Source organism: Phaseolus vulgaris, chromosome 10 (assembly GCF_000499845.2).
Source record: "Phaseolus vulgaris cultivar G19833 chromosome 10, P. vulgaris v2.0, whole genome shotgun sequence".
Classification (NCBI taxonomy): Eukaryota; Viridiplantae; Streptophyta; class Magnoliopsida; order Fabales; family Fabaceae; genus Phaseolus; species Phaseolus vulgaris.
Window position 1 is genome coordinate 32,707,477 of NC_023750.2, and position 23,589 is coordinate 32,731,065.

Here is a 23,589-nt window from a genome sequence, read left to right on the forward strand (position 1 = left end):
CCCTCCCACGACCCTCCAAGAGGAAAGGGGCGAAGGCGCCGAGTCTGCCCGCCTCCGCCGCCGACAGAAGCCCTTGCTTCCCCTGCTTCCGTCGCTGCCGCCCCTGATTTCATCGCCATCCCTCCTCCGATTATGCATCTAATGAGGGGCTTCAGTGGCGGGACCCTGCCAGAGGGCACCGGCAGGAAGGAAGGCATGCCCTTCTACTTGGGGGCCTTCTTGGCGGTGGCCCTTGAATGGCGTGCCCAGGCCAGAAACGCGGTCATGCAGGCTCAAACTCTCCAGGCCTTAGAAACAAAGGCTACTACTCTGGAGGAGGAAATGAGGACCCTGGGGCGCCAGAACGAAACCTACCAAACCTCTCTGAAGCAAGCGCAAGAGTCCAAAGCAGAAACTGAGAGGCAACTGGCAGAGGCATTGGAGCTCCAGGCTGGCCTTTATACTCGTGAAGTCGCCCTCCAAGTCCAGGTAACGGGCCTTCAGGAATTGCTTAAAGCTGATGCAGAAATTCAAAAGGACCTGAAGGACCGTTGCCGTGAGCAGCCTGACAAGACGGAGCGGTTGGAGGGGGAAATGGCCACCCAAGCCAAAGCTATGGACCTTCTTCGGGCTGACTACGACAAACTACAGGTCGAGGTCAGTCGGCTTCGCGTGGAGAAGGAGGCTCTGGAGAAGCAGGTGACCTCTGGGGATGCCGCCGTTGAGGAGCTAGAGAAGGAGAAAAAGTCTCTTAACCAGGAGATGGCGGGTACTTTCGAGGAGGGGTTCCAAGAGGCTCTGACCCAGGCGTCCTGCGAGAACCCTGACATCAATATTTCAAACTGCGACCCCATGCACCATGTCGTCGACGGAAAGGTCGTGCCCATGGACTTGGATGACTGAACCGCCGTCTCTCACCCGCCACCTTCACCTTCAAGCTTAATTCCTTTATTCTTTACGCTTGCTTTTGACTCTCTCTGTTTAAACTTGTAATTCTTTGAACCAACCGTACTCTTGTTACCAATTTGGGTGTTCGTATGATTGCTTCGTATGATTGCCTTTGTGCCTTCGCGATATAGAATCCTGCCTGTGCGTTCTTACTCTCATTCTTTACCTTCGCGCGCTTCGATTATTTTATTTGTGTTCCGCCTATTTCTTTCACTTTGTTAGATGGCCTTGTATGCCCGGGAAAGGTCACGTGCCAATCCTCACGCCCATGGAGAGGCTCACCTAGTGAAGCCGTATCGTCCACGGGATGTCTCTGATACCGAAAGGTCCTTTCCTTGATCCTTAACGCCCGGCGCCCACGCCTAAGGAGAGGCCTGCTACAGCAGCACCATATCGTCCCCGGGTGTCTAAAACGCCGAGTGCTCTGGGGGGGGGGTCTGTTCCCTCCATGGTCTTTCCTTCCCATAGGTATCGGGGAACACCCTGCCAGCGATTCGCTGGCGTTTGACAGTCTCATCTCCCTCCACAGTCTTTCCTACCTGTGGGTATCGGGGAGGCGACGCTAGTGACTAACTTTGCCTTCTTTGATTTCGTCTCCCTCCACAGTCTTTCCTACCTGTGGGTATCGGGGAGGCGACCCTGCTGATATTTTGGTTGGCGACGCCTGCGACGTCTCACGCTGGCGTCGCCCTTTGTGTCCTTCCAGGCGACGCCTTGGGCGTTACCTTTACTTCGATGTTGACTTTGGTCCCTGCCTTGGTCGACGCTTGATGACAGCGAAGAGCTCAAGGTTTTGTTCGTGCCCTCCGCGTGGCACCTCCTGTATGGCTGATGGGACGTTCCGTCATTCGACTTGATCCACGTGGCGCTGCTTGTATGGTTGATGGGACATTCAGTCATTCCATTAAGTTCTGACTCCTGCTGCGCCCCTGACTCACTTTCGACGGCGCATCGTACCACTGGATATTCTGTTGATACGACGTTTTCTGATTTTAACCAGTGGTGCCAGGGTCATCCTTCCATCTTCTGCCACGTGGATCAATCGTGCGGTGTATCCATTCGCGTCGTTTGGCGCTCTAACCGCTTTATTTAACTCTTCAAACTCTGAAACTATCTGCATCACTTTCTCACTCTTCACAATCTACTTACGTTCTTTCTTCTTGCACTCTTCCTTCTTGCACCCTTCCTTCTTGCACCCTTTCTTTTTCCCACAGGGTTGTTCCAGCATTCGCTTCCCTCGCCCAACTCTTGCATTTCTTGCGGTCTCTACGCTCTTGACAATCCCTGATCTCGTTAAAGAATGTCTTCTCACGCTGCTTCCTCCAGGGTCCGTCCCAAAGACTTGTACCCTTGGGCTTCGAGTGAACTTCTTGACGAGTGTTCATGCTTACTCTCCACCAGGGCCATAAGGGAGCACAAAGGGGATTCGTGTTCCTATGACCACCGGGCCTTCGCGAGGAGGCATGACGACGACATCGCTGTGCTCCCTTGCACTCTAGGGGAGCCAGTATGTGGAGACGAACGGGCCAACGAGGGGATCCCTTTCTTTTACTTTTACCAGGTGGTGTTCAAGACCATCGGAGTGCGCTTACCTTTTTCCTGGTTTGAGAAGGAACTGCTGACGGAGATCAACGTTACTCCGGCTCAGTTGTATCCCAACAGCTGGGCCTTTGTCAAAGCCTTCGACATTCTCTTCGGGTTTTTGGGTTGTGCACCCTCGATTGACCTCTTTCTTCACTTCTTTGAGGTGAAGAGGCAGAGACACAACCTCTGGGTAACTCTCAGTAATGTACCCGGGAGAGTTCTCTTCACACCCTTCCAAAGCTCGTTCACCGGGTGGAAAGGCCGGTTCTTCAAGATCTGCCGTACTGACCTTGTTCCCGACGCTCTGGATGGGTTTTCGCTGTACTGGTGAGAGAGGAAAAGGCCCTCAAAGCCAAACCCCTCAAGAAGCTGGCTCCAAGTGATTAAATAGCTTGCCGAATTCTTGCTGAGGCGGGAGGTTTTGACTCTGCCACTGTGATCAGCCTGGAGTTCAACTTTGGGACTCTCGCGAAGTACATAGGTAAAAATCGCTGCCCTGGAAACTCCGGCCTTTGTTGTTTTCTGTACGTGCATGTCTTGCCTCATAGTGTCTCTAACACGTCTTTTCCCTTGGTGCAGGTTCGAAAATAACCAAGAAAAGAGGACACGACTTACTCGAGCTCTGCAGGCTGGAAAAGGGGCTTCCCCTTCCTCCAGTGATGACTCTGATGACCACTGAGGAATGGCTTGTTTGTGTTTTTGCATGATTTGTAGCGTTTGCTCCGTTTGTACTACCCCCATTGTATTGAACATTGCTTGTAACAACTTTTCAATATCATACTTGATTTTTTGCAACGCCACTTTACTTTGTATATGCTTCATGTACTGCGCGCTTTCCTTTCGTCCTGCTCTTCCAACGGTGCATGCCTTCACTTGGGCGACGCCTTCTCAGGGGCGACGCCCCTATCTAGGTGACACCTTCTTTCTGGGCGACGCCATGACCTAGGCGACGCCTTCTTCTTGGCGACGCCACGACCTAGGCGGCGCATCACATTACTTCAAACAGAGAGAGATAAAGGCTGAAAACCAAGGCACTTCTTTTTCTCAAACTGGTTTTTCCTTTTATTAGGGTGACCTCATTAAAAAACCCCCGAGAGGGAAAAAGAGCGTCCCCTTCAACTAAATTGTGACATACTGCTTACATAAGTCAACTGAAATAAAATTTTAAGTTGGCCGCATTCCAACTGCGCGGGATAGGACCTCCATCTAAAGTCTCCAGGTTGTACGAACCGTTGCCCTTAGCCTCAGTAACTCTGAAGGGTCCGGTCCACTTGGGAGACAGCTTATTCTCCAACTCGTATGGGTGAGCTTTCCTCATCACGAGGTCGCCAACCTGAAACTGTCGCGGCTTTACCTTAGAGCTATATTGCCACTCTAGTCTTCTCTTCATCGCTTCAGCTTTTATTCTAGCTTCTTCCCTGGCCTCGTCTAGCAGATCCAGGTTTACCCGCCTCTCTTCATTGGATTCCTCCACCACAAAGTTTTGAAAACGTGGTGAGCTTTCATGTATTTCTACTGGAATCATCGCGTCCGACCCGTACACCAAACTGAAAGGCGTCTCCATAGTAGAGGATTGGGGCGTGGTGTGATATGCCCATACAATCCTTGGCACCTCTTCCGCCCACGCCCCTTTGGCTTTCTCTAACCTTCTTTTTAACCCCCTCAGCAGAACTCTGTTTGCCGAATCTACTTGTCCATTGGTCTGGGGGTGTTCGACCAATGCGAGCACTTGTTTGATTCCTACCTCAGCACACAGATTTCTCAACTGCTGACTGGCAAACTGGGTCCCGTTGTCAGATATCAGGCGCCTAGGTACGCCAAAGCGACACACAATGTTTCTCCACACAAAGTGCTGTACCTTATGCGCAGTGATCTGTGCCACGGGCTCCGCCTCTATCCACTTAGTGAAGTATTCGATGGCGACGATCAGATACTTCATCTGCCTGATTGCCAGTGGGAAAGGGCCCAGGATGTCGATTCCCCATGTATGGAAAGGCCACGGGCTGTATATGGATCGCAATTCTTCTGGCGGCGCCTTGTGCCAGTCGGCGTGCTTTTGGCATTGCCTACACCGCTGGGCGTGCCGTGCGCAGTCCTCTTTCACTGTTGGCCAGAAGAAACCTGCGCGTATTACCTTGGAAGCTAAGGATCTTCCCCCTACGTGGCTCCCGCAGATGCCTTCGTGTAGCTCCGCCATTATCCTGGTGCATTCATCGCCACTGACGCATGTCAGGATAGGGTGAGTGAAACCGTGCCTGAACAGCACCCCATCCACCAAAGTATATCTAGCGGCATTTCTTTTGACTTTTTTACCCTCTTCAGGGTCCACTGGAAGAGCCCCATCCGCCAGGTATCGCTTATAGGGCGTCATCCAGGTGTCTCCCTTGGACAAAACACATACCTGCATCTGCTCTTCCTCAGGCACGCCCGCGTACATGCCGATGCGGGGCGCCCTCTGCGTATCTTGGGTCAAAGAGCAATGACTCCTCGGTCTTCCCCTTGATGTATGAATCTGGAGGACATCCACTCTGTTGTCTTCCACGAATCTACGCGGGGCTTTGAGAGTCTCCTGGATCACTGTCCTCTGTCTACCCCCCTTGCCTGAGCTGGCCAGCTTTGCAAGCAGGTCAGCTCTGGCATTCTGCTCCCTCGGGACATGTATCAGCTCAAGAGCGTTGAACGCCCCCTTCAACAACTGGACGTATTTCAAATACGCCGCCATCTGCGGGTCCTTCGCCTGAAACTCACCCGACACCTGCCCCGTGATCAGTTGGGAATCGCTCTTCACCAGGAGGTTCTACGCGCCCATCTCCTTGGCCAGGAGCATTCCTGCTATCAAGGCTTCATATTCTGCTTGATTGTTACTTGCCTTGAAGGCGAAGCGCAGGGCTTGCTCAATCAGTATTCCGTCGGGTCCCTCCAAGACTATTCCCGCACCGCTCCCCTGCTGGTTGGAAGAGCCATTAACCGAGAGCAGCCACTGCGAACTCACTTCCACCTCCTGCTCACCTCCGGGCGACAGTTCCGCTATAAAATCTGCGTACACCTGCCCTTTGATGGATCCTCTAGGCTCATATTGGATGTCGAATTCTGACAGTTCTACCGCCCAGCGCACCATTCTTCCCGCCACATCAGGCTTCTGCAGCACTTTCTGTATAGGGAGGTTGGTCATCACCACCACCGTGAAGCTGTGGAAGTAATGACGGAGCCTCCTGGCAGAAAATACTACCGCTAGCGCCGCCTTCTCCAGCGCTTGATACCTCGTATCAGCCCCCTGTAATGCCTTGCTTACGAAATAGATGGGCTTCTGACTCTGGTCCTGCTCCTGGACCAACACAGAACTAATGGCCCGCTCCGTTACGGTAAAATATAACCGGAGGGGCACGCCCGCTACCGGTTTGCAGAGGACCGGTGGCGTCGCCAGGTACTCCTTCAGCTTAATAAAAGCCGCTTCGCATTCATCAGTCCATGCAAAGCGACTGTTTCTCTTGAGGCACTGGAAATATGGGTGCCCCTTCTCTCCTCCGGCGAAAACAAACCTCGAGAGCGCCTCCATCCGCCCTGTCAGCTGTTGCACCTCCTTTACCGACGTCGGACTCCGCATGTCGATAATCGCCGCGCATTTGTCGGGGTTCGCCTCTATCCCCCTCTCTGTGAGCATAAACCCAAAAACTTACCGGCCTCGACCCCGAAAACACACTTCTCAGGGTTTAACTTAAGGCGGTACTTGGATATTGTGACGAACAACTCCTCCAGATCCGTCACATGCTGCGCCCTATCCTGCGACGCCACCACCATGTCGTCGACATAGGCGTACACATTCCTCCCGAGCATTGGCGCCAGGACCTTGTCCATTAACCTTTGGTACGTGGCGCCCGCCTTCTTCAAACCAAAAGGCATCACCTTATAGCAGTAGCTACAGGTCTCTGTCATGAATGCAGTCTTGCTCTCGTCTCTCGGGTGCATCTTGATTTGGTTGTACCCTGAAAAGGCGTCCATGAAACTCAGCACCTTGCTGCCGGACGCACTGTCTACCAAGGCGTCGATGCTGGGCAGCGGATACGAGTCCTTTGGGCATGCTTTGTTTAGGTCCGTGAAGTCAACACACATCCTCCACTTTCCGTTCGCCTTTTTCACCAAGACGACGTTGGCGAGCCACTCAGGGTATTGAATCTCCCTGATGTGGCCAGCACTCAACAGCTTTTGCGTTTCGTCTTTCACCACCTGCTGTCGTTCCTCATTGAACTTTCTCCTTCTCTGACGCACGGGACGGACCGTGGCGTCCATGCTGAGGTGGTGACACAGGAAATCAGGATCAATGCCTGGCATATCCGAGGCGGACCATGCAAAGGCATCCAGGTGGCGTGAAATCACTTTTGCCACCCCTTCTTGTTCTTCTGGGCTCAGCGAACTTCCTAACTTGAAAGCCTTGCCGCCAATCTCCCTTTCTACGGCGTTAGCCGTTGGCTGTTCCCTGCTATCATCGTCGGCGGGCGCCGCCTCTTCTACGGGTGTCGCGCCCTCAGGGCTTTCCTCCATTGGTGCATCAGCTCCGGGCGTCGCCTCCGCTGGTAGGACCTCGTCAGGCGTCGACCCAGCGGACGCCGCCTCAAGCATCGTCGTGTCCGCGTTGGGCAGACGTTCATACACCATGAACACGCATCTCTTCGTTTTAGGCTGTTCTCATAGCATTTCCTTGCCTCTTCCTGGTCTGACCTGATGACTATCACCTGGCCACTGAGGTCCGGCAGCTTCATCTTCATGTGACGGGTGGAGGACACCGTGTTCAGACGGTTTAATGCCGGTCTGCCCAGCAAAATATTGTAGGCAGAGTTGGCGTTCACGACAAGGTACCGGATGCTTTCGGTACGGGAGGCCTCTCCGTCTGTGAACGTAGTCCTCAACTCCAGGTAACCCCGGACTTCCACCTGGTTATCCCCGAACCCATACAGGCATCCCGTATAGGGACTCAACAGATTGGGGGACAACCGTAACTTATTAAAGGTCGACAGAAACATGACATCTGCCGAACTTCCTTGGTCTACAAGCACTCTGTGCACCTTCCTTCCGGCGGTGACGACTGAGATGACAACGGCGTCGTTGTCGTGGGGTACCACATCTCGGAGGTCTCTTCTTGTGAACACGATATCCGACTCCCATGGCTCCCCCGAGAGCCTCTCTTCGATTGAATTTACCCCCCTCGCGTATTTCTTCCGCTGGGAGGCGGTGGGTCCCCCGCCGGAAAAACCTCCAGCAATAGTGTGGACCTCACCAAGCACAGGCATCTCGTGTGCTGGTTCTTCTGCCGGCGGCGGCAAGGTGGCGGTCGCGGCGGGCTCCGCGACATAGTCCTTCAAGAACCCAGTTCTCACCAGCTCATCTAGCTGGTAGCCCAACGACAGGCAGTTGTCAATGTGGTGCCCGAAAGCCTCATGGAATTCGCACCAAGAGTCTTTACGAGGTCCCAACCCCTTGTCGGTCTTCGCCGGTCGCCTCAGCCTCTCAGCTATGTTAGGCACGGCGATCAAATCCTTCAACTCAACCACGAAGTTGTACCTCGCCGGTCTCGCTCTTTCTCTGGCCGGGCGATCGCCTCCTACCGGACCCCTGGGCTGGGGCTTTTTGGCCTCGTAGGGGCGTCTCGCCTCTGGCTTCTTTCTTCCCGTCGTGGTCTCATTGACCCTGACGGGTTGAGCTCGTGTCGGTCCCCTCGGGCGTGAGGGCACGACGCTGGTGCGCTTCACACACACCTCTCCTTCCGAAGCAATATGTTCTACCGCCCTACGCCGTTGTTCAGCGAAAGTCCTAGGGCGGTTGCGGATGATAGATTCTCCAAACGGACCGGGGCATACGCCGTTCACAAACGCGTACACGATCATAGGCTCCTCTGTCGTACCAACCTTCACGACCTGGGCCCCGAAGCGATTGATATACTCCTTCAGGGTCTCCCTTGATACTGCTTCACATCGAACAGGTCGTAAGAGACTGGCGGCGGGGCCTTGTTTGCTAAGTATTGTTCCCTGAACAATCGCGACAATTGGCGGAAAGATGTGATATGACCCTCTGGGAGGCTAATGAACCAGTCCATAGCCATCCCGGTCAGGGTGCTCATGAAGAGCTTGCACTTGGCAGCATCAGAACCGCCTATCAGGACCATCTCTGTGTGGAATGCAGCAAGGTGCGTCTCTGGGTCCTCCATCCCGGTGAAGATCACCTTGGGTCCCGCGAACGTGTTCGGGATCGCTGCGTCTAGGATCTCCTGCGAGAAAGGAGTGGAAAACTCCCTTGGTGGGGAATAGTTCTCCATCTCGTCATGTCCAGGCCGCCTCCGATAATTTCTCAGGCCCTGGCGCAACTCCTCATTCACACGGTGGAGCTCTTCGTTTCGCTCATGCGAGGCGTCAAGGTCTGCCTGCATGCGTTCTTGCTCCATTTTCGAATCCGCCATGTCCTGCTGCAACCCCCTCATTATCTCCAGGACCTGTTGCATGGATAGTTCTGCTGGGGCTGCGCGTGCTGTGCTTCGTCTGGTGGGGGCCATTGTCACTCCAACCTCCTCCAACGTTACTGCGACTTCGTAAATTTTCTCGAACTTGTGATGGGACTGATGTTTTATATCGGCCCCACGGTGGGTGCCAAATGTTCCGTCCGGTTGATCGGGACGTCTTCGTGCGCGACCTCAACCGTCAGCTAGGGACTCCTTCCCACTGGTTACCTGTGGATTCCTGCAAAAAAAAAGAGGACAAAGAGGCGCCCTAGCGGCCGTTTGCACTCCGACGCTCAAGTCAGCCAGCAAGAAACACCAAAACTGTTCACCTACGTCTCTGAGCACCGCATATGGCAATCTGAAGGTGGTAAAAAGAACTGTGTATATGTGTGTGTGTTTTCTCCCTCAGGCAAAGATATTCCCCAATCGCTCGTACGTAACCTTGAAGCACGAGCAAGCAACTAGAGAGTTCTCTGGTAAATTTGCCAAAAGTTCCAACCCCCTTCCCAACATTCTCCGCGCTATTTAAACTACCCAAGCATTTAAAGCGCCTTAAAGCGCCTTTAATTACAAACGTAACGCACTCAATCAGCGTATTTAATTAGAAAACGTAGCGCATTTAAGACGTTGAAACGCTTGGGAGCCATTATAACGCCTGAATGCTCGAAAGGGAAACTGTATTGAAGGATTTAATTACCTGGCACCTGACTAAAAGGTGTTTCTATTCTGGTAGGGCTGTCGTACACGTGGAGGTCCTCACGACGCCATGACCCCATCTGGGGACGTTTCTACGTGTGAGTCCTCCTGCTTGGGAATGCTACTGCGCTAGGGGTGACTTTTTGGGTGCCAACTCATGCCCCCAATTATCTAGTCACTTACTTTGAGAGCGTATCTGCCTTCCTCTTGTCCACTGCACCCGGCTGCCCTGGGCGTGACCTTCCTCTTGAGTCGTATCTGTCCCACAGGCGTCTCTGGGGCGGCAGGAGCACTTCACGAGTCAGGCTGCCCTACACTGGTACTATTACTATGGCCTTGAAGCCACCTTTTCCTTCTCTTTTTCACTGCCCTGGGTTATCGGGACCTGAGGCCTCCCCACGGCATCGCTCCCTCCATGGTCTTTCCTACCCATGGGTATCAGGGAACCACACCGTGATTGCCTTGCTTTAGCACTGTTTGATCTGGCGACACCCTGGTTGGGCGACGCCTTTACCTAGGCGACGCCTCGCCTTGGCGACGTTTCCTCTGGGCGCCTCTCCACCTAGGCGACGCCTTGCGTTGACCTTGACTCTCCAGCCGTTGACTTTGACTTTGACTTAGCCAACGCCCGGATACGGGATGGTACAGCTGTTACTGGGGAGAAGAAGCTTGAGGAGGTGGTGAGCAAGTTGTCTGAGGCAAAGGGCCAATTGGAAGAAGCTGCCTCTTCCATTGCTGCCCTTACCACCAAGAAGAATGCTGCGGAGGCCTCAAAGCAAAAATTAGAAGCTGAGAACGCCGACCTTATGAGCGTGGGTGCTGAAGCCCTTGCTGGCGGATTCGAGCTGGTGCTCGAGCAGATCCAATGCGTTCTCCCGGATTTGGACCTCTCACAGTTCAGCATTTATCATGAGGTGGTGGATGGAAAGCTCATTCCTCCTCCTTGAGCTCTTTTTCTTTTTTGTAAATTTATACTTCTGCACAACTTTTTGTACTTGGAATTTGTATAAAACTATGTGTGAATACATACTCGTTTCAGCTATAAGCTGCTTCTCTTGTACTTTCTTGAGCTTCATCCTTCTTTATGCACACGACTAACTGTTAGCTAGCTTAGGTTTAGCGTGATCTTGTACTCTTTGATCTTGGCCTCTACTTGATCACGACTAGCTACTCCCTTAGCTTTGTATTTAACAGTTCTTATGCATAGCTTTGTACTGGATGACTGACTAGGCGTAGTCTGTCTGCCTCAGCTTGTTGTGTAAGAATTTGTCTGGAAAAGTTTCCTCCGACAAGGCAAGACTGATCAGTCATCGTTCTTCAAGCAGCGTACCCACCAACAACTCATCAGTCATCATTCTTCGGGCAGCATACCCACCGACAACTCATCAGTCATCGTTCTTCGTACTTCACTTTGCTTCTCTTTCGCTCTAGCGCTAAGTGCATAAAGGATCGTCAGAGGTGATACCTTGTTTGGCGAAACTTGCTCAACTGCGTGAACTCAGCGATACTTGAACTTGACCCTCCATGTACCGCTTTTAACTCGAGCAAATTGTTTAACCTTATAACAAACTTGGCAAACTGTTAACTCAAAGTAAACTTGAGCAACTATCAACTATTCGGCGATGACGTTCAATAAAACTTGTGAACGATGACTGATGAGTTCACAAACGCGTACACGATCATAGGCTCCTCTGTCGTACCAACCTTCACGACCTGGGCCCCGAAGCGATTGATATACTCCTTCAGGGTCTCCCCTTGATACTGCTTCACATCGAACAGGTCGTAAGAGACTGGCGGCGGGGCCTTGTTTGCTAAGTATTGTTCCCTGAACAATCGCGACAATTGGCGGAAAGATGTGATATGACCCTCTGGGAGGCTAATGAACCAGTCCATAGCCATCCCGGTCAGGGTGCTCATGAAGAGCTTGCACTTGGCAGCGTCAGAACCGCCTACCAGGACCATCTGTGTGTGAAATGCAGCAAGGTGCGTCTCTGGGTCCTCCATCCCGGTGAAGATCACCTTGGGCCCCGCGAACGTGTTCGAGATCACTGCATCTAGGATCTCCTGCGAGAAAGGAGTGGAAAACTTCCTTGGTGGGGAATGGTTCTCCATCTCGTCATGTCCATGCCGCCTCCGATCATTTCTCAGGCCCTGGCGCAACTCCTCATTTACGCGGTGGAGCTCTTCATTCCGCTCATGCGAGGCATCAAGATCTGCCTGCATGCGTTCCTGTTCCAGTTTCGACTCCGCCATGTCCTGCTGCAGCCCCCTCATTATCTCCAGGACCTGTTGCATGGATAGTTCTGCTGGGGCTGCGCGTGCTGTACTTCGTCTGGTGGGGGCCATTGTCACTCTAACCTCCTCCAACGTTACTGTAACCTGGTAGATTTTCTCGAACTTGTGATGGGACTGATGTTTTATATCGGCCCCACGGTGGGCGCCAAATGTTCCGTCCGGTTGACCGGGACGTCTTCGTGCGTGACCTCAACCGTCAGCTAGGGTCTCCTTCCCACTGGTTACCTGTGGATTCCTGCAAAAAAGAGGACAAAGAGGCGCCCTAGCGGCCGTTTGCACTCCGACGCTCAGGTTAGCCAGCAAGAAACACCAAAACTGTGCACCTCCGTCTCTGAGCACCGCGTATGGCACTCTGAAGGTGGTAAAAAGACCTGTGTATCGTGTGTGTGTTTTTCTCCCTCAGGCAAAGATCTTTCCCCAGTCCCTTGTACGTAACCTCAAGGCACGAGCAAGCAACTAGAGAGTTCTGGTAAATTTGCCAAAAGTTCGAACCCTGTTTCCGACATTCTCAGCGCTATTTAAACTACCCAAGCATTTAAAGCGCCTTAAAGCGCCTTTAATCACAAATGTAACGCACTCAATCAGCGTGTATAATTAGAAAACGTAGCGCATTTAAGACGTTGAAACGCTTGGGAGCCATTATAGTACCTGAACGCTCGAAACGGAAACTGTATTGAATGACTTTAATTACCTGGCACCTGACTAAAGGGTGTTTCTATTCTGACCTGGCTGTCGTACACGTGGAGGGCCTCACGACGCCATGACCCCATCTGGGGGCGTTCCTGCCCATCTGGGGACGTTTCTACGTGTGAGTCCTCCTGCCTGGGAGTGCTACTGCGCTAGGGGTGACTTTTTGGGTGCCAACTCATGCCCCCAATCATCTAGTCACTCACTTTGAGAGCATATCTGCCTTCCTCTTGTACCCTGCACCCGGCTACCCTGGGCGTGACCTTCCTCTTGAGTCGTATCTGTCCCAAAGGCGTCTTTGGGGCGGCAGGGGTACTTCACGAGTCAGGCTGCCCTACACTGGTGTTGTTACTATGGCCTTGAAGCCACCTTTCTCTCCTCTTTATTACTGTTCCCTGGTTATCCAGGGTTTGGGGCCTTCCCACGGCGTCGCCCCCTCCATGGTCTTTCCTACCCATGGGTATCGGGGAGCAGCGCTGTGGTCACCTTGCCCTTGTGCCATTCCATCTTGGCGACACCCAGTTGGGCGGCGCCCTATCTCGGCGATGCCCTGCTAGGCGACGCCTTACCTGGGCGACGCCTTACCTTGGCGACGCTTTGCATTGACTTTGACCTTTACGTTGACTTTGACCTTGACTTTGTCAACGCCCGGATACGGGACGGTACATATCTGTTGAGATATTATTCTAGAAATAAAAGATAAAGAAATATATTATTTTGGAGATAAAATAAAGAAATATTTTATCTGTTGTGATATTATTTTAGAGATAAAAGATAAAGAAATATTTTATCTGTTGAGATATTATTCTAGAAATAAAAGATAAAGAAATATATTATTTTAGAGATAAAAGATAAAAAAAATATATTATTCTAGAGATAAAAGATAAAGAAATATATTATTCTAGAGATAAAAGATAAGGAAATATTTTATCTTTTGAGATATTATTTTGGAGATAAAAGATAAATAAATATTTTATTTGTTGAATATTATTTTGGAGATAAGAGATAAAAAGATATTTTATCTATTGTGATATTATGCTGGAGATAAGAGATAAAAAGATATTTTATCTGTTGTGATATTATGCTGGAGATAAAAGATAAAAAAATATTTTATCTGTTGTGATATTATTATGAAGATATTGTGATATTATTCTGGACATAAAAGATAAATAAATATTTTATTTGTTGTAATGTTATTCCCAAAGATAAATGATTATTATTTTTATCATGTTATTCTGAAGATGACGTGAACAATTAATTATCATTTAAATTTGTTGTGATATTGTTATCATGATCATGATCTCTCACAGTAGAGAAGTTATTCTTGTTGCTGGTCATAGAGCATGGTAGTGAAAAAGTACATGTCTAGGAAAGTTCTGGCGAGGAAAGACTTGGTATTTAAGCATGTCGGTTGGTGACCCACCTCTCTTTCCTGGGAACTTACCTGGTGTACTAGTTCACGATCTACAACATGCAAAAAAGATCAACTTTGACAAATTTTGCAGAACTCGTGTGTCGAGAATGACAAATTATTATGTCCTACCGTAGCTCGACGGTAAAGGGCAGTACAACATCAAATTTTTACACCATGCAGGGTCATAGAAGTGTTGGACGACAAAGCCTGTCGGTGAAAGGTCAAGCCATCAGGACAACTCCTCTAACAGGTACATTACGACTCATGTGCATTGACCCTTGGCTCAGAGACAATCTGGACATGGGCACCCTTGATCGCAGCTCGCCACTGTTGTGGTTCGAGCCTTTGAACAGGTCCGTAGCGACTCTCAAGTCGCCGCTCGCCACCGTTTTGGTTTGCCCCTTTGTCTTTGCAGGTGAGAGGTTTCTTGATCAAGGAAATACGATTCTCAGACGGAGATAAAAGGGCTAAAGTCTACCGTTGGAGTTAACCAACGTGAAGAGGCCTCAGCCAGTCGATGAGTGGCTTGAGAAGAAGATCAACGGCAAGACATTTAAGCTGGGGAAAACTTTAGACGGCGAGACACAAGACCAGATCTCCAAGGTAATAATTAGAAGTAGTTTCAGTTAAAGCAGTTTTTCAAGGGGCACTCTTTAAGAAGTAGTTTCAGTTAAAACAATTTTATCAAAGTTTCCAAGTTATTTAAGTTCGCATGCTTACCGTTTTAAGTTTTCAGAAAAAAGACCTTATCGCTTTTATGAGATTTAAGGCAACAGTTTAAAGATTATGGCATGCATTCAGTACAAGGTTTTAAAGCATAATGTTTTAAACTCCTCATCGCCATATGGCAATCGGAGGCACAAGTATAAAGTTTTTTAGTCCTCCTCGCCGTGAGCGAGCGTAGGCGAGAAAAGTTGAGAAAGACCTTCCTCGCCTTGAGCGAGCGTAGGCGAGAAAAGTTGAGAAAGACCTTCCTCGCCGTAAGCGAGTGTAGGCGAGAAAAGTTGAGAAAGACCTTCCTCACCGTAAGCAAGTGTAGGCGAGAAGAGTTTAAAAAGACCTTCCTCGCAGTGAGCGGGTGTAGGCGAGAAGAGATTAAGATATATTTGCCTTAGTTTTTCCCTTCCATGTAAAATCAAAGATCAAAGAAGAGAACCAAGATGGCGTCGCCAGAACAAGGAACTGCCAAGACAAGGCGTCGCCGAGATAGCGATGCCAAGAACAGGTATCACTAGAACAAAGTATCGCCAGAAGTAGGCGTTGCAGCCAGATAATCAATCAGATAACATGTATGTTCATCATAAGTTAATATCCAATTTATCAAAGTTTCCCAGTTATTGAGTTTGCATGTTTGTCATTTTAAGTTTTCGAAGAGAAGACTTTGTCGTCCTTGTGTAATTTGGGGCAGATTCAGATCGCATGCATTCAGTCCAAAGTTTTAAAGTATAAATTTTTAAGACCTCATCGCCACCTGGCGATCGGAGGCAAACGAGTATAAGTTTCAAGTCCTCATTGCTGCTTGGCGATTGGAGGCACAAGTTAAGTTTTAAGTCCTCATCGCCACTCGGCGATCGGAGGCACTAGTATAAAGTTTTAAGACCTCATCGCCACCTGGCGATCGGAGGCAAACGTATGAAGTTTTTAAGTCCTCATCGCCACCTAGCGATCGGAGGCACAGGTATAAAGTTTTTAAGTCCTTGTCACCACCTGGCAATCAGAGGTGAAAGTTAAGTTTTAAGTCATACTCGCCAAGAACGAGTTTAGGCGAGAACAGATTAAAAGTCCTCCTCGCCTATAGCGAGCGTAGACAAGAACAGATTAAAAGTCCTCCTCGCCTATAGCGAGCGTAGGCGAGAACAAATTAAAAGTCCTACTCGCCTAGAACGAGTATAGGCGAGAACAGATTAAGAAGTCCTACTCGCCTAGAGCGAGTATAGGCGAGAGTTCAGAACAAGATAACAGTTAAAACCCGGGCGCCTAGTCCTTGAGCAGGGGTTAAGGGATTCCTTCGGGACGCCCCCTCCTCAAGTATGAATAGCTAGCCCCGGTACCAGATAACAGTTAATACCCGGGCGCCTAGTCCTTGAGCAGGGGTTAAGGGATTCCTTCGGGACGCCCCCTCCTCAAGTATGAATAGCTAGCCCCAGTACCAGATAACAGTTAAAACAAGGGCGCCTAGTCCTTGAGCAGGGGTTAAGGGATTCCTTCGGGACGCCCCCTCCTCAAGTAGGAATAGCTAGCCCCGGTACCAGAGAAAGTCCTCCTCACCCTCGAGGGAGTTCAGGCAAGATGAGATTAAAAGTCCTCAGTGCATCCAGGGAAAAGGTAGCCCATGGGCAAGTTGAGGCACCAGAGAAAGTCCTCCTCACCCTCGAGTGAGTTCAGGCAAGTGAGATTAAAGGTCCTCAGTGCATCCAAGGAAAAGGTAGCCCCTGGGCAAGTTGAGGCACCAGAGAAAGTCCTCATCACCCTCGAGTGAGTTCAGGCAAGATGAGATTAAAAGTCCTCAGTGCATCCAGGGAAAAGGTAGCCCCTGGGCAAGTTGAGGCACCAGAGAAAATCCTCCTCGCCCTCGAGCGAAGCTGAGGTCAGTTATCAGTTAAATCCTCCTCACCCTCGAGCGAAGTTGAGGTCAGTTAATAGTTATCAGAGAAAATCCTCCTCGCCCTCGAGCGAAGTTGAGGTCAGTTAATAGTTATCAGATAAATCCTCCTCGCCCTCGAGCGAAGCTGAGGTCAGTTAAATAGTTATGAGATAAATTCTCCTCGCCTAGAGCGGGTGCAGGCCAGAACAGATACAAGACCTCTTTGCTTAAGCAAATTGAGGCACCAGAAAGAGTCCGCCTCACCCTCGAGTGAGTTCAGGCAAGAACAGAATACAAGACCTATTTGCTAGGCAAGAACAGAATACAAGACCTCTTTGCTTAAGCAAATTGAGGCAAGTTCGAAATTCCTCAGTGCAGAACCAGGCCAACAAAGTTTTAGGCGATGACCTAGAAATACACATGTCACTGCTCAATAAGTAATTTCGTGTCAAATGTTATTGCTATAGACTAACCGTTTGTTCAAGATAAGTTGATTTCCAGGAAATTAAGAATCAGTTTGTGCTAAGTTAATTGGGTTGAGTAAAAACCAACCAAGTTATCAGGTGATCGCACAACAGATAAGTTATCAGGGTGGAAGAAGTCACAGGGTGGCTGAGGTAGGTTCGTAAAAGACACCTCACTACTCAGATCAAGTTGTTTCAGATTAAAGGCTCAGGGAAGGCAGAGGGGGGTCCGTTAAAGGCAGCTCTCCTCCCAGAATGAGCAGAATTGATAGCTCAAGGTATGAGGCCGCTCCCCAGAGAACGTCTTAGCAGATAAAAAGGAAAATAGCATCCAAAGAAGCCCACGACATCGTGATTGAAGCTCGAAAGAAGAAGTACACGGTGAGAACTAAGTTAGCAGAGTTTGAGGCGATGACATAGAAGTGCGCATGTCACTTGGCAGATCAGGCGAGCTAGATTTCAGATACTAAGACTGACCCACGCCTACTGCCCAGAAAGTGATTTTGCGTTAAATGTTATTGTTATAAACTAATAGTTTGTCTAGTTAAGTTGATTTTCACAGAGCTAAGCACCAGGTGGCGCTAAGTCGATTTCTTTAAAGAAAGAGTTAGTCAGTTATATCAGATGATTACACAGCAGATAAAAGCAAAACCATGCGCACATTTATATGTATTGAAGAAGAAAATGAAACGGTGAACTTCTTAGTCTTTTTGCTGAAAACAAGTTATCAGCTCAAGACTGGGGGGCTTGTGTACCGACCAGGTCATCGGGTGTGATGACGTGGACAAGAGAAAGGTAGGTGGTCAAGAAGTCTACGTAGTCGCCGTATGTAGAAGCGGCGTTCTGCAGTATAAATAATTGGTTATCGCCGAGATGTGTCACCGCCAAGATGGATCATCGCCCATTGCCCAAGAGAAGCATCGCGCAGAAGTAAGACGTTGCCGAGTAAGACGTCGCCGAGTGTAGACATGGCCCCAAAGTAAGACATCGCCCTAAAGTTGGGTGGCGGCACTGAGGGACCCTCCGCACAGAATAAATGATCGAGTCAAAGGGGCACGTGGCAATGCCCACGTGCTCATTAAAGATATCCAGGGAAGGCTGCATGCATGACGCGTGATTAGTTAAGGCACCCACGGAGTATGATGGCGCGAGAGATACAGCGCTCAAGTTAGAGCCCAAGTGGCCATAAGGTTATACATTGCACTCCAGATAAGGGAAGTCCATGGGCCGGATACGCTAAGATCCTAAAGATAGCGGCGCAAGGACCTTCTTCAAGGAACCCTAGATAATAGCAAGCAACGCAGAGGTAAACCCTAGTTTTCACCTATATAAAGGGCACGAAGAGCCCTAGTAAGGTACGCTTTCATAATTACACAGAGCACTAAACCCTAGTTGTTCTTGACGGCACACCCAGCTGTGAGCACAAGGCAATTAGGGCAACACAGTTCCAGTCATTGAGATAATCATACAGTCTCTAGTCACTTTGGTGTTTCTCGCTAGCTGACTTGATCGTCGGAGTGCAAACGGCCGCGAGGGCGCCCCTTTGTTCTTCTTTTTCAGGTACTCGTAGACAAGGCAGAACGAAGGTGCTCTAGCTCGTGGGGACAAGCCACTCATAAAGACGACCTAGGTCAACTGGCCGGAACAAAACTCTTCTACCAAATTTTCCAAACAATGAGGACTATCAACAAGTGGTTCTATCATAAGAGTTCTAGGGATGGCTAAGAAAAGAGGATGATGAGCCACTATTTCCTTTTGAATCTCATGCCTAGACACAAGGAGTGTAGGCTTAGAACTCTTATCTTTTTTATCTTTTTCACTCTCCCTCTTTTTATTCATGATGATTTGGTCCTCATGGACTTCTCTAGGAGAGAGAGATTTTAAAGTAACCTTGTGACCATGGAAATCAAAAGAAAGTTTGTTGGTAAAGCCATCATGAAAAACTTTTCTATCAAATTGCCAAGGCCTTCCCAAAAGAACATGAGTAGCTTCCATGGGCACAACATCACATAATACCTCATCTTTGTATTTTCCAATAGAGAAATGGATGAGGACTTGTTTATTCACAACAATTTCTCCTACTTCACTAAGCCATTGCAATTTGTAGGGCTTTGTATGAGAGATAGTAGGCAATCCAAGCTTATCTACTACTCTTGTACTAGCCACATTAGCACAACTACTGTTCCGGCCGGTTGACCTGGGACGTCTTTGTGCGCAACCTTGCCCGTCAACTAGGGACACCTTCCCTCTGGCTACCTGTGGATACCTGCAAAGACGGACAAAAGGGCACCCTAGCGGCCGTTTGCACTCTGACGCTCAAGTCAGCTAGCGAGAAACACCAAAAACTCTGCACCTCCGTATCGGAGCACCGTGAATGGCACTCTGAAGGTGGTCGAAAGAACTATGTGTTGTGTATCTTTTCTCCCTCTGGCAAACAACCTCTCTTTAGTCCCTTGTGCGTAGCCTCAAGACTCGAGCAAGCAACTAAAGTGTATTCTGGGAAAGTCTGCCAAAAGTTCGAACCCTGTGCTTCTGTATTTCCACATTTCTTTCTCTCATCGTGCTTCTACGCTCTCTTCTCCCTCTTTCTGGGTTTCTTCGCGTGGGGGGCGTTTTCTAGGGTTTCTCTTCCCCTTTCTGCCTTGGGCTTGCTTGTTAAAACCCCTTTCCTTTCTTCTTTCTTCAGCTATTTAATCGCATCATGGTGCGCTCGAGAACGAAACCTAGTTCTCCCCCCAAGATCGACTACAAGGCCTTCAACAAATGGGCCTCTGATGACCTCTTAAATGAATGTACCACCTTGACGACCATCGAGGATGTGGAGAACCATCGGGGTGACCCTCATTTATACAACTTCAACGCCTTCTGTCGCACCCACGATGCCCACATCTCCGTTTGCCACGGCACACCGGGGGAATCCGTATGTGTGGATGATAGGCCCAGGAGTAGGGCCCCCTTTTTCTTCATGTACCAAACAGTATTTAAACGCGTGGGTGTGCGCCTTCCATTTACACCTTCGAGAGGGAACTCCTCACGGAGATCAACACGACCCCCGCCCAGCTGCACCCTAATAGCTGGGCCTTCGTCCGGGCTTTTCAAATCCTCTGCGGCTATCTGGGCGTTCCCCCTTCTGTGGACGTCTTTCTTCATTTCTTCGAGGTGAAGAAACAAGGGAAAAGCCTTTGGGTGAGCTTTTCCGGGATCGCTGGTAGGATCATCCTCTCCCTCTTCCAAAACTCACACAAGGGCTGGAAAGGGAAATTCGTTAGGGTGTGCTGCGCCAAACGGGACCCCACAGCCTTGGATGGCTTTCCCCTATACTGGACAGAGCATCCCAAGCTGCTCAAGCCTAAGGCCCTGGATGAGCTGTCCTCCGCTGATAGGGGGTATGTGAGGCCTTGGCTGACCTGAGAATCATTTTTGACACGCTGAAGCTCATTGCGTGTGAATACAACGCGCACACCCTGTCCACCTATTTTGGTAGGGAGGCTCGTTTCTTGTTGCCCTTTCTTATCTGTGTTTTGTTGCATCACGCTTATACTGCTGGCCTTCTCCACCTGTTTCCCTCGTTGCTAAGTGTTTATTTGCACGCTTTATATTTCATTTGCTTGCGTGCCTTGTGGATCTGTATAACTGCGTTGGCGGTGGGGTCGGCATTCTGTGCTTTGTGTGTAACTGACGCCTTGTGCTTGGCCTGGTGTGGCTTTAACTTCTGTTCTTTGGTTTGTCTGAATGCAGGATCAGTGATGGATTCATCTAAGAGGATGGTCTTGGCGAGAGCATTGAAGGCTGCTCGTGCCCCCAAGGCTGGCGCCTCCACCACACCTACTGCTGACCCAAACTTCGCATTATCCTCGCCCTCACCAACACCAACCACCACCGAAACTCCACTAGGCCCATCTTCACCACCCCCACGTAGCCCCCAAACACTTCAAACACCCAATTCACCTCCACCCATCGCCGCAGTCCCACTGGCTGTGGCCTCCTCACCTGCTCCAGCCCCCCTTGACAAAGGGAAGAGGGTGTTGGAGATCCTCTCCGATGACGAAGACTCCGATGGTGGGGTAGTCTTCAAGAGGAGAAAGGCTGCTAGGGTTCCCATCCTACCAGTAGCATCCCCACAGGGAGGGGAGTCCTTCAGGGACAATCCCCCTAGCTTCACCTCTCCCCAACCCGCAATAGTCTAAGAGGAAAAAGGCGAAAGGGCCGAGTCTGCTCCACCTCCACCACCAGTAGAGGTCTCTGTTGTTCCCGCCTCCGTTTCTGCTGCCCCCGAGCTTATTGCCATTCCTCCTCCAATCATGCATCTGATGAGGGGCTTCAACGGAGGATTGATGCCAAAAGGCTCCGAAAGGAGAGAAGGAATGCCCTATTACTTGGGAGCCTTCTTGGCCGTGGCCCTTGACTGGCGCTCCCAAGCTAGAAATGCCGCTTCAAACACACAAGCCCTCCAGGCCCTGAAAGAAGAAGTGGCCGCTCTGAAGGAAGAGAAGGAAGCTTTGGGACGCCAAAATGTGGTCTATCAAGCCTCTCTGAAGTTGGCCCAAGAGGCCAAAGAGGAGGCTGACAGGCAACTGGGTGAGGCGATGGAATTTCAGGCTGATTTCAACGTTCGGGAAGTGTCTCTCCAAGTCCAAATAACGGATCTCCAAGACATGGCTGAGGCCTCCGAAGAGCTTTAGAAGGACTTGGAGGATCAGTGCTATGGGCAGGCAGAAAGACTGGAGTGGATGGAGGAGGAAATGGCTACCCAGGCCAAGGCATTGGGCCTTCTCCAGGTTGACCATGACAAGCTGCAAACTGAGGTCAACAGACTTCGAGTTGAGAAGGAGGCTCTGGAGAAGCAGGTGGCCTCCGGGGACTCTACCATCGAGGAGTTGGAGAAGGTCAAGAAGGCACTCATCGATGACATGAAAGGCACCTTCGAGGAGGGATTCAAGGAGGCTTTGGCCCAGGCCGCCTGCGAGAACCCGGGGATCAATGTTTCTAATTGCGATCCCACCCACCATGTCGTCGACAGACGAGTCGTGCCTCTCGAATTGGATGACTGAAACACCAACTTTCAGCCGCCACCTTTACTTTTTGTGCTTTATATTCGTTCTTGCCAACCTTTGATAAACTTGTAAATCTTTTGAACCATTTGCACTTTGTTGGAACAACGGGGTTTGTATAACGCTTGCATACTTCTGAGGCGTTGAGCACTGTTTGGCAGATATTTTCACCTTCGTTCTTCATTTTTGTATGCTTCAATTGCTTTACCTGTACTTTTACCCGTTTCTTTCGCTATGTTGGGCGATCCTGTACATCCGGCGCCTCACTTCTAACGTGTACCTCAAACCTGCTCAGCCTTCGTATCTATGAGGCCTCTGCCTCGTGAAGGCGCTGGCCACTCCGCCATTGCTGCAAACACAAAAGTTGAGACCTGCTCTAGGTCTTAAACACTTGGGACAAAGTCGCGCTTCAGTGCCCACGCCCATGGAGAGGCCTGTCTAACAGCGCCGTATCGTCCATGGAGTGTCTCAAACACCAAGGCGATCTGTCCCTTAATTCGGGGTGCTTGGCGCCCACGCCTAAGGAGAGGCCTACTACAGCAGCGTCGTATCGTCCTCAGGGTGTCTAGAAACGCCGAGCACCGGGAAGGCTCGAAGCCCCCCATGGGGTTGCTCCCTCCATGGTCTTTCTCTCCCATGGGTATCGGGGAGCAACCCTGCCGGTGGCTCACTTGGCTTCTGGCGATCTCGTCTCCCTCATAGTCTTTCCTACCTGTGGGTATCGGGGAGGCGACGCCGCTACTTCTGGTGATCTCGTCTCCCTCCACAGTCTTTCCTTCCTGTGGGTATCGGGGAGGCGATGCCGCTGATGCCTTACACTGGCGACGCCTCCAGCGTCTTATACTGGCGACGCCTTCAGTGTCTTATACTGGCGACGCTTCCAGCGTCTTGGCGATGCCTGGTGCGATCAACCTGTTGACTTTGACCTTGGCATTGACTTGGACTTCGACTCTGGTCTACGCCTAGGGGCGTGGCACTTGCCATAGCGAAAAGCTTAAGGTCTCGCCCGCGCCATCCACGTGGCATTTCCCGTATGGCTGATGGGATGTTCCCTCACTTGACTTGATCTTGACATTTTATGAGCTTCTGACAAGATACTCCCATTCTTGACGGCGCATCGTACCCTTGGGCATTCTGTCGACGCGATGTTTTCTGAATGTTAACAAATGACGCCAGGATCATCCTCCCATCCTCTGACACGTGGCTCGATCGCACGGTGCTCCCATTTGCGTCACTTGGCGCTCCAACTGTAATATTTAGATCTTCGAAATCTGGTACCTGCATCCATCGTCTCTGTGTTTTCGCACCCTCCTTGCACCGCTATACAAAGAGTTCCTTCTGCGTTCTTTCTAGTTGGCGTTTTTCCTCCCGCACTCCTAACGCGTTATTCTCCTTCGATC

At 50.3% G+C, this 23,589-nt stretch overlaps 1 protein-coding gene across 1 annotated transcript; it reads left to right on the forward strand.

The window, feature by feature from the left end:
• The first annotated feature begins 264 nt into the window (after nucleotides 1–264).
• LOC137817931 (tropomyosin-2-like) lies at nucleotides 265–10,641 on the forward strand. The gene is made up of 3 exons (XM_068621156.1): nucleotides 265–630; nucleotides 9,408–9,474; nucleotides 10,316–10,641. Exons 1-3 carry the CDS (start codon nucleotides 265–267, stop codon nucleotides 10,639–10,641), a joined length of 759 nt encoding a protein of 252 aa, XP_068477257.1.
• The last annotated feature ends 12,948 nt before the right edge of the window (nucleotides 10,642–23,589 follow it).

Excerpts from the sequence above, each read along its gene's own strand:
- LOC137817931 (XM_068621156.1), top strand. The coding sequence starts at position 265 with ATGCAGGCTCAAACTCTCCAGGCCTTAGAAACAAAGGCTACTACTCTG. Across the intron at positions 631-9,407 it reads CTGACTACGACAAACTACAG|GCAAAGATATTCCCCAATCG; the intron begins GTCGAGGTCAGT and ends TTTCTCCCTCAG. Across the intron at positions 9,475-10,315 it reads AGCAACTAGAGAGTTCTCTG|CCAACGCCCGGATACGGGAT; the intron begins GTAAATTTGCCA and ends ACTTTGACTTAG.